This window comes from Neolamprologus brichardi, chromosome 7 (genome assembly GCF_056152115.1).
Source record: "Neolamprologus brichardi isolate AB-2024 chromosome 7, ASM5615211v1, whole genome shotgun sequence".
NCBI lineage: Eukaryota > Metazoa > Chordata > Actinopteri > Cichliformes > Cichlidae > Neolamprologus > Neolamprologus brichardi.
Window position 1 is genome coordinate 64,606,028 of NC_142110.1, and position 13,853 is coordinate 64,619,880.

General features: G+C 40.6%; 1 protein-coding gene across 1 annotated transcript; it reads left to right on the forward strand.

Annotated features, from left to right (window-relative positions):
• The first annotated feature begins 587 nt into the window (after positions 1-587).
• gabarapl2 (GABA(A) receptor-associated protein like 2) lies at positions 588-12,709 on the forward strand. The gene is made up of 4 exons (XM_006809096.3): positions 588-812; positions 1,976-2,031; positions 2,875-3,047; positions 9,476-12,709. The coding sequence occupies exons 1-4, from the start codon at positions 779-781 to the stop codon at positions 9,588-9,590; spliced, it is 378 nt and encodes a 125-aa protein (XP_006809159.1). The 5' UTR covers positions 588-778; the 3' UTR covers positions 9,591-12,709.
• Positions 12,710-13,853: the final 1,144 nt, after the last annotated feature.

Genomic DNA, 13,853 nt, shown 5'->3' on the forward strand with positions numbered 1-13,853 from the left:
TGGCCCACATGCAGACCACTTTGATCTTAAGTGGGCCAGATGAGTGAAACTCTGTTTATTGTCATTGACCAGAGGTTTAACTGCACATTTAAAGTCCAAATCGGTTTTTCTACATGATAACGTTTTTTTTTACTGTAGTTAGTAAAAAAGTAACACCAGCCTTAATGATTCTGGGCTTATATTGTAAAAAAAAAAAAATACATGTGTAAAATTAGAGAAGCAATTCTGCTATCTCATTGCCCAGGCTGTTCTATAATTATATAACAGAAAGTTTTAGTTGTTAATTTTTTATTTTATTTTTTGTCTGTGAACTTTTTGCAAATCAATAAATTGCTCTAGTAGAGCATCGTTTAATTGCTTATTTGTTACTTAATTACTTTGTTATGAAGGGCTATGAGGTGGGAAAAGCTGTAAAAGGTATGAAAATACAGTTAAAAGTCCAATATTTGTCATCTTTCACATTTTCCAAAACCCCCCAATGTGCCTGATTACACTCTTTGCCCGGCCGAAGATGGCCCCCGGACCTTATGGTTGACACCCTGCCATTCGTAGCTGGACTGAGAGCACTTGAAGGCAGCACCAAAACCATCAGCACCTCCCCTGTGTCAGACAGTGACGTCACCTCCCTGATAGACGGACAGCTGAAAGCTCCTGGCTCAGCGGGGTTGTTGACGTTTTGTTTTGACCGCTTTTGTCTGGATTTTTGGACATTATCCGCAGATTCAGAAGCCCGCCTTTCGACCCTGCCGTCACGCGTCAGTGCGGGGATCCAGCAAAGATGAAATGGATGTTTAAAGAGGACCATTCCCTCGGTAAAGGGGTTTGGATTGTTATGAAACGAGAGATCTTGTCATGTCACGCACCCTCCGTTCTGTGTCTTTCTCTCCGCATCCATTGTTGCCATCTCATCCCATATAGGTGTAGAAATGTATTGCTTGCCTCAGCATATAAATCCATGATGGCTGATGCTGCATGGCTAGCAACTAATGCTAAGATTATTCTTGCAAGTGTTATGACCGCTGTCAAAATCCGGCTCACCTTTCAATATCCCTGATGCATCCAATCAATCCTACCCTGAAATGTGTTTTTCCACTGCATGCATGTTCTTAACCAAAGTGCATTTAAAAATCCCACAATTTAATGTTGCTTTGCCTATATGTAATCACTACTTAAAACCCTGTGGTAATGACACGATTAAAAGCTGTCAGGGACTGTTGTGGCAAATTCGGCTGTATGCAGTAGGGCTACAACTTTTTGTGTTGCTGCTGCTGGGTAACCCCCTCCAGGGTCTATTTAACTAGGCCTTATAACTTAAATGGGTACTGAAGAGGGCTTCCTCAGTGATTCAGAGCTGGTAACACCTAACACAAACAGTGTAAGTGTTATTATGTTTATTAATAATGTGCCAGAATTTGGAACTGAGTTTGGTGTAAAGTTCTCTCCAAATTTAGATTGCTGGAACGGCTTTGCTCCTCAGCCTCTGTCTCCATACTCTCTTCAGATAACCTCGAGGTTCCTTTTTAAAGAAACGCACAGCAAAAGTAGGCCTCTTAACTGGGCTAATGAAAGTGTGCACCTAAATGAAGCACACATCTTCTCACCCATCACCTCATCCTCTCTGACCTCTGTTCATCGTTTTCCCTGCTGCACGCACTCTTTCCTCCAATAGATGCTCTTTTCTCCTCCTGATATAATAATCACTTAATAAAAGCTGCTGATGTGACTTACTACTGATCTGTGACAGTAATGCCTTTAAGTGTCCACTTTAACACACATGATCACACTGTGAGTTGATGTTAGAAGGCATCCGCCGCTCTGTCTGCGTAAACTGCAGTCAACCTTAATGCTGTGCTTGAATGTGCATTTGAGCCGATAGATCTGACTAGCCTTGGCTTGAAAGGCCAGAGGAATCCCAAGAGGCCTCGCTCAGCCCTTTAATCTCTGACTTCCTGTTTGTTTCCTGTCTCTCCTTCAGAGCACCGATGTGTGGAGTCAGCCAAAATACGCAACAAATATCCTGACAGAGTACCGGTGAGTTGTGGGGGAGGGCAGTTACCCAAATCCTGCTAAAATCACATCAGGATTGGGTAAATGTGCAGTCCTCTGACATTGTTTAAATAAGCAGAACTGTAGGCCCGTCCCTCTCATCTTTAGCCTGGAGGATGCAACATTCATGGTTTCCATAAAGAATTTGAGATTCTGATTGACCAGACCACCATCCATTTTCTTCTGCCTATCCGGGCAGAAAATGACCACAGGACAACTTTCCATTTCTCCTCAGTCTGTCTTAATTAAGTTAGGCCCCAGCAGAGTGCCTATCTGTTCAGTTTGTCTATTTTTTCCATTGACCATGGTTTACTAATGTATTCCTAAGCCCATGCAGTGATTACTAGTCATGTCTGTCTCTAATGCAGTAGAACACGAGGACCCCAGAGATCAAAATTTAAAATTAGTTTTCAGCCTTGTCCCTTGTGCAGTGGGATTTTCCCTCCTTTGTCTGAATCCTTTAAAGATGTTGTGCGTCACAGCCTGGGCACACTCTACCTCTCGGCAGCTGGGATGGGCCACAGTTATGGCTCTGTGATGGTTTAGTGTTGCATTCAGCCAGTGAAAATTGCAAATGCAATAAAAACATGCGTGGATTGTGACACACATTAAAACCTTACAAGTACCTTGCTGCTGAGGGCTTACTGGTGACACATGTTCTTACAACTTCACTCACAGACATTATTGTAAGGCTAAGCTTAATGGTCATCCAGAAGCTTTCTGATAGGGAGTGCAGGTGTTTGCTACAGTATTGGGAGATTTGTGGCCCACACAGAGCATGACCACAGTGTGTAAGAATGCATTTGTCTGTTAATGTGTGCACTCCAGGTGATAGTGGAGAAGGTTTCTGGCTCTCAGATAGTGGACATAGATAAGAGGAAGTACCTGGTGCCCTCTGACATCACTGTGGCCCAGTTCATGTGGATCATCAGGAAACGCATCCAGCTGCCTTCAGAGAAAGCCATCTTCCTCTTCGTTGACAAAACGGTCCCCCAGTCCAGGTGAGAGTGCGCTGCGTTCTATTCAATTCAATTCAATTCAATTCAATTTTATTTATATAGCGCCAAATCACAACAAAAGTCACCTCAAGGCGCTTCATAGATACAGAGAAAAACCCAACAATCATATGACCCCCTATGAGCAGCACTTTGGCGACAGTGGGAAGGAAAAACTCCCTTTTAACAGGAAGAAACCTCCGGCAGAACCAGGCTCAGGGAGGGGCGGGGCCATCTGCTGTGATTGGTTGGGGTGAGAGAAGGAAGACAGGATAAAGACATGCTGTGGAAGAGAAACAGAGGTTAATAACAGATATGATTCAATGCAGAGACGTCTGTTAATACATAGTGAGTGAGAAAGGTGACTGGAAAGGAAAAACAGCAGTAACTTGCTTTAGTAACTTGCTGCAGTTCTGCAGCAAGTTACTAAATTTAAAGGCCAAACTCATGAGCGTGCACCACAGAGACCAAAAAACCTTGTGCCAACACATTCTTCTCAATAATTTTATTGAATGTAAATGTGTTAGATGATTTGAACTTTTTTTGAGTTTAACAATACCTTTGAAATAAATATTTACTTTGAATTGCATGAATTGTGCTCTGTAGTTGTAGCTTAAGAAAGAAATGTGAGTTACGTTGATTTTTTTAGCATTTGTTCTCCTCACTCAGATGTCTCCTGGGAACCAAGAATGAACTGATTCGAGTTTAGTGGTTTTTGGCCGTATTGCCAGAATTCATTACATAGTTACAGCAAAATTTCTGCAATAAATATATAAAAATAAATATGTTTAAAATCTGTTAGTCACATTTTACCCTGGATCAACAGCCTGACGTTATCAAAGCTGTAATGTGCACACTGTGTGTTACCTAAAATTTGTTTAACCGTTCATCTTGTGTAACTGATGAGCAGGATCGTATGTAGAAGTATTTCTTAAGCTTCATGGTTGTTGTAAGGTTAAGTAAACAAAGAAACTGGAAGCACAGCTGAACTTGGTGTATACAGACAAACATGAACAAGAATAAAAGAGTAATATATCATCATAATTAAAAACACCAAGTACATAGAGGTTAATCCTAATGTTAACAGCTTTATCAATGGTATGGGTAAACAGTGGAATAGATGGAAATAATAGAGGTAGGTGAATATTATAGAAGGTTCGGTGGCGTCAAGGGTGGATCGATCCAAATATCGGTAGTATCGATACCAGCGCTGGTATTGGTATTGGAGCGATACTAGTGCGATAGCGTCGATACTTTGTTTCTCTCCTCTAAGTTTTGTGCGTTGCTCCCATTCACCAGAAAGAAGTCATGTCTGTGTAAACACTGCTCCTCTTTGGACACTTTGCTGTCCTGTGTTTAGTTGCCCTTGGGTCACATGTCCTACCGGCGCTAAACAGCTGTAAATACTAAAAACAGTGATACTGTATGTACAGTGTTGGGAAGGTTACTTTTAAAATGTATTCCATTACAGAATACAGAATACATGTCCCAAAATGTATTCTGTAACGTATTCCGTTACGTTACTCAATGAGAGTAACGTATTCTGAATACTTTGGATTACTTAATATATTATCATGCTGTTTACAGCTACATGAATGTACTATTGCTGTGATTTATTACTGTTACTGAAGGTCCGCAGCTCCGAACCGTAGTAAAGGGACCTCTGGCTAATACGGTGGGTTCTGTGTCGGCTCGTAGCCGAAAACTAGCTTTACTTTGTTGTCTGGGTCAACTTTGCTAGCGAGAGACAGAGAGAGGCGTTGAAAGGCTGCTCCAACAGAACTTATTGTTTTTGGAGGAAAACACGAACACGGTGTACAGTCGAGTCTTAATAGCTTACTTACAACTGGGTTCGTCAGGCTCTCTTCTTGGCTGCAGTGGTTATTATTATATTTACATGCTTCCAGCTCCCGTTTTTGCTCGATGACAGCTCGTACTTTTCCTTTTTCTCCCTCCCTCGCTCACAGACACATAACGGGTATGGCAGTCCATTCTCCCTGCAGCACGGACTACACTGCCCATGATGCTACATTCTTTAGAGCTATACCTGTAGCATTCTGCCTATTAGCTTAGCACAACAACAACAAAAAGGCCTCTCTCACCCAGGAAACACGCAGAGAGAGAGAGAGCGTCACCCTGTAACCATGGCAACCGCAACGCTGCCGCCTGGAACAACAGAACGTAGCTGTCAAACAAAACCCAAACAGTCCTGACCCGCCACAATATGAAACAGGGAAGTACCGCCGTGTAATCCATTTATTTCAACAAAGTAACTGTATTCTAAATACCACCTTTTTAAACGGTAACTGTAACGGAATACAGTTACTCATATTTTGTATTTTAAATACGTAACGGCGGTACATGTATTCCGTTACTCCCCAACACTGTGTATGTATTCGAAGAAAATTCTCTTCTGTGGCTACACCATCAACCATAAAAGACCATGAAAAAGCACAAGAAATGAAGAGAGGAGGTAATGTGTATGTAAATTCCTCAAATTGACCCAGACAGACAGAGCTCGCTGTCACAGTCCTTTCAGAGAGGCAACAAATATCCAGGTAGCTCACGTAGTGGTGAAGCTAATGTTAAATAATTCAGTTCATCAGCGCAACTTAACGTGGAAGTGTTATTGTCCACCGTAACTGTTAGTGGTCATTGAATTATGTTCACGATGATTCGTCTTATAAATCATGACACATCACTCTCCACCATATATTATTTTTACTATAGTGCTTTGCACTTAAGGTAGATATTGCACAGGGATCAGCAGTTTTCTGATGGTCGATGGGAAGAAGCTGTTTTAAGCTCTTTATGCTCCTGTACTTTCTTTCATAAGGCAGCGTGAAAGTCTCTCATCTATTCGTAGTTTATTCAATGAAATCCAGTTTTACTTATATAGCACCAATTTCTAACAAAAGTCACTTCATTGTGCTTCATATTGTGAGGTTAAGACCCTGCATTATTAGAAAGAAACCCCAGCAATCACAAAGCCCCCTATCAGGAAGCACTTGACAAAAGTGGGGAGGACAAACTCCCTGTTAACAGGAAGACATATGCCACCTCTTCACTAACAAAGCAATAATGCTGGAGCCAAATCTAGAACCAGTTCCACAAAAAAGACTGGGGCTCTGGGACAACGTTTTTTGGCATCGTCTCTACTGATGTGGTTGCTCCAAGTAGTTGTTTAGCAAGAGGATGTCAAAGATGTTTCAGCAGCACAGCTCCTACAGTCCACAGCTTTGATAAATGGAACCAGAAGGAAGAACCACTAGCGGCTCTTTTTTATTTTTAAAACTCAAACATTTGCAAATAAAAAAAACATTAAGCATTAAATACAAAACACCAAATGTAAGAAAGAGTAGAGGGTCTGGCTTCAGTCTGGCTCAAAGGGATGTATTTCTTACCAAGTGTCCTTGCTTTCTTTGTGAGCCGCCTACAACAGCATGTTGTTGTTGGGTATTTGTGTCACAGCGAGTGCTGACGTGAGGCTGTGGAGCTACACCAGGCACTGATTTTACAACCAGTAAATCAGAAACATTTATTAAGGAATTTAATGTATTCTGGGCCAGTGTTGGTGTGAAATGCTCCTGGAGTTTGATGTACAATCACTGAAGTGGATCTATTTCAGCGCTGACCCCTAACAAATATATGATTCCCTGTTTTGCAACTCATCAGCTGCGTTTAGAATAATTTTTTATGAGGAATTTATTCCACACGTAAATCAGCTGTTGTGAGGAACGTTCATGTTCATGACCTCTCAACCTCACGCTCCCATTGACGCTATTATACAGACGACGTGTAGTTTTTATCAGATTTGACAGCGAGTCTAATGAAATTTAGACACACCGGCACAGTAGGGCTTAACATTGCTCAAGTCTTTGTCATATTTGACATGATATAACCACTGGTTGCTAGGGAAACGTGTAATGCTAGACTGGTTGGCAGATGTCCCAGGTAATTCTCAGTAATTACTAGTTGTTGTTGTTGTAAAATCGACACAGTTCCCACCTTTAAAGCAAACGCTGCAGCTAACTTTTACTTTAAAGGCACACGGTGTGCAGTTCTGCTTTTGCAGTTTTACTTTGAACAGTGTGAAAAGTGCAGGTTTTCTGCAGGCAAACCCATCATTGGTTCCCCACAGAAAACCACGATCTGGGCCTTGAGGGTTAAACTAGGCTAGCCCATAGCAGGTTTGCCCTTTTGGGTGGGCAGTGGGTCTATCCACAGATCTCCCGTATGAACCCTGAGGAGGAACATTTGCTAGAATGATTGTCAAACGCCCAAAACCACAGACAAGTTAACATCACATATCAACTCGTGTCTACAAAAGCTCGGTACATGCAGTTAAATCCTGGTACTTAGATTACAGTTTCAAATTACTTTTATATCTGTTCCTCCATTTAAAGGGTGGAGCTGCCCAAATAACTGCTGGGTGGAATTACCAAGGTCACTATAGAGTGGTGACAGTTGCTTCAAGAAGGATTTTGATATATCTGTGCACTGTATATAAAGAATGCACATATTGGGCCACACCTCAGGCTCAGCTTCTGAATCCGGTTTTCAGTCTCATTGAATTTCAGTCCTGTGGCATCAGCACATTAACTGTGCACCAGGAGCTTAATGATACGGGTTTCCATGGCCGAGGAGTTTCTGTTTGTTGCCAGGCCTTTTTTTATACGGTGTTGGCCTAAAAGTGAATCTATTCCACAATATGCATTTGTTTTAATTGCCAGCAGGGGGCGACTCCTGAGGTTATTTACTCTGCGACTTCACGTTCCTGATTACTTACTGGGCTAACTCAAAGTAGTTTGAAATGATACTGAGTAAAACATAAAGTTGATTTAATAATTATGGTCATGATTAGAGTCAGAAACCAGGATATCCGACAGCCGTCTTCCAGCATGTTATTCAGAAGCTCACACTCATGACCTCTCAAAACAAAAAGATGAAGGTGGCATAAACACTCGGCGCAGTAATGCAATGGTGTCGAATCTGTCTTTAGGTAAAGCCTGTAGACATGACTGACTCTGTTTTGTGTAGAGATGGACCAATCCGATATTACGTATCGGTATCGGTCCGATACTGACCCAAATTACTGGATCGGATATCGGTGAGAAATAAAAAATGTAATCCGATCCATTAAATATCAAAAAAGCACCTCACAAAACTTGCTACAAGGCATAACTCGGCTCGTAACCGTAGCACGTTGCTGCAGTATGCATCATGTGATAGAGTGGCTGTGTGTGTTTGTAGCCTTGCTAGCAAACCAGCATTTCATCTCCGAGGAAGTTTTCCCAGAGAGAAGTAAAGCAAGTGTGTAAGTTCATCTCTGAAAGTCTGTAAAGCATTCCCACGTTGAGCTTAACAACAGATATTAGGAGCGACTGCCTCTCTCTCTCTCTCTCCTGCTGCTACTTCAATCATGAAACTGATCAATGATCAGCTGATCGGCTTTTCTGTTGCAAGTCCGTCTCTCTTCTTAGTTTTTGGCCCACTTCTCACCAGAAAGAGGAAACCAGCGGCTGAACAACAGCAGCACTATTAAGCTTGATAAGCTGTTGTTAGAATTTATTTAATATTATTTCTACACAGGATCTTTTTCTACGCAGCTGACGGCTGGTAACTGTGCAGGGGTGGATCTAGCAAAGTTTAGCCAGGGGGGCCGATAGGGCACGAACAGGGAAAAGGGGGCACAAAGACATACTTTTCTTTCTTATTTTCATTTAAAATGTCGAGCTTTTAATAAATAATTATCTGACTCTTACACCCAAAGTTTTAATCTGATGTAAAATATATAGAAGTCCATTACTGTATATAGTAACTGTTAAGTCTAATATACCCTAGTAAGCTATAGTACTTTTTCCTTTGGGAAGATACCATCTGTGCAGTCTGCAATTCTGTTGAAGAAAGATGTTGAATCTATTTAATTATTCTTGAAAAATAATTTATTTCTGTGCATTTTTCCCCTGCATCAAATTAAATTTGAATACATCGATTAAGCATCATGAGGTGGAGGGTGGTTTGTTTGTTTTTTGCTGGGAGTTTGCAACCCTATTAGTTAGGTTGCTTAATATTTCTGCTAAGTACTCTTTAAAATACCAGAATAGGGAGGATGGAGCAGGTTTAAGTTTATTAGATTGATCAGTTGCTGAACTATGAAATAATTTGGGTGCAGTGTATTTTTTACATACAGGTATAACAGAATAGCTTTAGTGTTGTTATTTATTTAAACTTGAGTATAAACTTATACAAAATGCAGCAAGATATTAAAAAAATGTTTTATTGATTAAAAAACACACTATATCGGATTCATATCGGTATCGGCAGATATCCAAATTTATGATATCGGTATCGGTATCGGACATAAAAAAGTGGTATCGTGCCATCTCTAGTTTTGTGCATTATCTAACTATTCGGTTTTTACTGTGTTTCAGTCTGACGATGGGCCAGCTGTACGACAAGGAGAAGGACGAGGACGGCTTTCTGTACGTGGCCTACAGCGGAGAAAACACCTTTGGTTACAAGGCCTTTTATACAGCACAGGGTTAATGCATAACTGATTACTAGTTTCTCTCTCACACGCTTGCACACACACACACACACACACAAAACTCCAAACACACCGACACATTAGGGCTTAACATATACTGGTGCATAGTGCTTCAGAAATTGGCCTTTACATGTGTTACACAGGTAACGCACCTACACATTTGGCACTCGCATTTCTGATCAGCTTTTGATACAAATCTGCTCATTTATGATGCGAGTTTGCTACAATAAACAAACTTTTTTCCCCAGATGCTTGGATGATGTAAAAAACAAACAAACAAACAAAAAAAACGCTTAACTTTATCATGATCTCCGTTTCAAGGCCATTTACTGAGAGAATTATCTTTAACACTGCCGCGAATCTGAATAACAGTCATGTACATTAAAGCCACTTCAGATACCATTCATCATCCTGGCACTGTTAATAAAAACACACACACACACATGCACAAACCAATCATTATGTGACACAGTTATGCTCCATTTTATTTGTTGTCACGGATATTTATGTTCAGTGGACGTGAGAAAGAGACGCAGTAATCCTGTGACTAGAATACTTACCCGCATTCTTTGTATTGCTCATCATATCATGTATGAAATGTTCACCACAAGTCAAAAGATACGCTGTAGAAGGCCCAGGATAGGCTTGAAGGTTGATCATAAGCACGTGAATGTTAGCCGGCGCCACTCCTCGGGATGTTACCGAGTCCGCCCCACGGTAGTCTCTCTGCACAGGATGTTGTGCTGGATAAACACGAATTCATTGAACTGCTTCAAAAAATCCAACACTTTGCTTGAAGTTTTAAAATACCGTCAGAAAAAACAAACAAAATACAATTAATGACAAAACAACCTTATAATTAATAAAACCTTAATGAATATTTCCTCAATTTAGAGACACAAACAACCAAAGCCTCGTTATTTATTATTATTAATTCACTGAACTTTTAAAAATGTAACATTTCTGTTCAAACCCATTGTTGTGTGCCCACCTTATTACTGAATTAGGCTGAGCACTCTGAATTAAATCAGGACATAAAGCACGGTCTTTATCTTGCTTTATTGAATACTGTCGATCTGACAACTAGTCACTTAACGGGGCCTCCTTCGGACAACAACATCCGGTTCAAAAGTTATCACATTAAGACCGGGGCTGTATCCCAATTCAGAGTCTGCAGCCTTAAAGCAGTGTTGCCAACTCCTCAGTAAGGAAAATCGCTATTGGTTGTCCTAAAAGTCGCTAGAAGTCGCTAAATGACGTCATCACCTAATTTGCATAATTGGTCATGCTAATGTCATTGTAACCTACGCTGCTGGAGAGAGAAATAACATCGTGGACGAGACATAAAGTGAGCAAAAAACGTCCTAAATGCAGTTAGAATTTATTTAGAACTACAAATTAAATTTCTTTTAGCAATTATTGTTTTTTTAATGTCACAATTCCAACTCTGCTCCTTTATCTGGGCTTGGACCGGCAAAAGTGACCCGAAATAGGCACTCTGGTGGAGTTACTTTGTGTGTGTGTGTTTATAAGTAGTTTTAAACCTGATCCACAAAACAGCATAAGAGTAAAAGAAGAACTGACTGCGTTACAGCACCCGCTGCTTGTTGAGAGTAAAAGCGATATGCGCTTTCACGTCTTTTTTTAGCGACTTTTCTTGGAAAAAAAGTCGCTAGGGGGTCTGAAAACTCGCTAAATATAGCGACAAAGTCGCTAAGTTGGCAACACTGCCTTAAAGGCCGCATTTTAAGGCCGATTACGTCACCGCGACGCGACGAAGGCTGTCCCAATTCGAAGGCTGCTCGAAATGCGGCCCTCAAATGCGTCCTTCATTTCCCTGAATTTTAAGGACGTGGCGGTGTAGACTTCGTGGCCCAACATATCCCAGAATGCATAGCGCAGCGGTGGGTGTGGATAATTTTGCCGAAAAAAACGGCGGATGAGGGGCGCCTGAAGAGTAAACTTTAAGTAAGTACTGAATATTATGTCACTTATTTATGTGCAAATGTTTAATAACGAAGAACATTAAAACATTACTGTTGGCCACATGTCGGCAAAGTTATGACATTAGTGACGTTTGTACTAACTTGGTTTTAAAGCCTTTACTTTAAAATATACGCCGTTCAATAGCTGAGCTTAATCTTACGGAGAATGATCAAAGCTCATGTAGAAACAAACAAACAAATGAACAAAAGATTTTCTCCTTCATTTCTGTCAAACAAAGCTGTATGAAACGTTTCCAGCTGTTAGTATCATGGTTGCTAGGCAACCTGGGCAGCGCAACGGAGGCTAGACCGTCCCATTTCACAAGCCTCGCACTTCCGGCCTTAGCGGTCTTTAAGTACGAGGCCCTTGAGGATCGTTGAGGCTGCGTACTTTAAGGCTGCAGACCCTGAATTGGGATACAGTCATAGCCATATATCAATACATGACACCCATTAAGTTCTGAAATGTTCAGTGGGAGTTATTCTATGAATATTACACTGACAGCACTAATAAAATATTCCAACAGTCTTCTGATTCCCCCTGATTCATAAAAACCTGTGAATGAGTTTAGCTAAATATAAATGATGTAATGGTACAAGTCAAACCGCAGTGTGAGCAACTCAGCTATGCGGTGTATATTTAGCACTGAGAGTTTCATGTTCCTGCCAACTTTGTTGTCACTGCACACTCAGATTTGCACATGTGCTGGTCTGTCACCGTGCAGCATGGATGACCGGAGTGTCGGGTTACCGTCTTAGCCAGCGTGCGCAAGCATGAGCGGCCGGGAGGTGACTGCAGTTCACAGCTGTGGGTGAACTTCTCTCCTTTTTCTTTTTCTAATCCAATATTTAAATTTTAGCATTCAGTGTTTTATTTTTGCTACCTGTGTCTTGGGGTGCAGTCGAGTCCTTGTGTGACATTTAATTAAAAAGTAAAGCTATTTGAATTGTATTAAACTCGTGTGAACGTTTATGTTTAAATCCTGTTTAACGTTTAATTATGGGCTCATTAACCACAATAATAAAGAGCTCGCTATTTATTTGCGATTTTTATTTCTGGGAAACCTCATTCCTCATGAAATGTGACTGGGAATTGAATATTCACAGATCTGTAATTAAATTGTTTTGCGCGAGTCCTGCTGTGTCTTTTGTGTTATTAATGAGCTGTGATAACTGGGATTTACACTTCAGTGCACCATTGCACCATTTCACTTTAGGGAGCTCAAAAAAATGGACAGTAAAGAGCCGAAAGGATGAAATCGTCATTAAAACGGAAACTTCTTGGCTACTCAGAAAACACACTTAAAACCAGGGCTGAAGGATGTATTCACTCTTTACTTTACTTAAAAAAAGTAATTAAGTAAGTAAAACTATATTTATAGGGGCAAGGATAAAAAAAAAAAAAAAACAGCATTAAAAACTGAAAAATGTGACAAAAAATCACCATAAAGTGATTGGAAAAACTTACAATTCAACAGAATCTTTTCTGAACGTGTCATGAGATTTAAATATGAATTTTAAAACAATGGGAGAACTATCGGGTCAATAAACACGGAGGTCCCACTCTATTTTTAGCTTTATTTAGGCTCGCAAACATGGCTGGAGCGAAACCTGCGTTTAGAAATAACGCGCCGTGCTTTGTCATTAACTTCAAGTAAAGTGTTGTTTGTCTGCAAATATTCACAGCCTGATCTCTCAGCTCTCACGTTGCATTCAATATGACTTCAAGTTTGTAACTGAGATAATAAACTTGTATTTAAAAAGTTTAACAAATTCAAAGACCAATGGAGCCAAAGGATGATGTTTCTATAGACCTTATACATACAGGCTACGTACAGGGGTATTTTTGAAAACGGAGATTTTCCGTTTAATAAAAAAAATGAAAATAATCCCGTCCACACGTAAAGGCAGAAATGAAGGAAAACGCTGCTAGGAACATGCCAAAGCAGCAGGTGGCGCTATATTCCTAACCGTGCAGAAATGTTGGCCAATCAGAAGTCTAGAAGCCTCGGTGGGAAAAAGTAAACAAAGCTGGGGCATAGAAGCAGAACCGAGTTGTATGTGTGGAGGGACAGTAACTGTGTGTGTATATGTAAGCATTTAAACACTGCAGAGAGAACAATTAACAGTAACAGTATTGTAGAAATTCATTTCACCGAAACAATAACGTGGCGCACAGTGTGACGTCAAAAAAATGCGCACACCTTTGACGCTGCGTTTTCTCCATTTTCTCGTCCACACGTAAATGTAAAAACAGAGTTTTCAAAAATATCCACC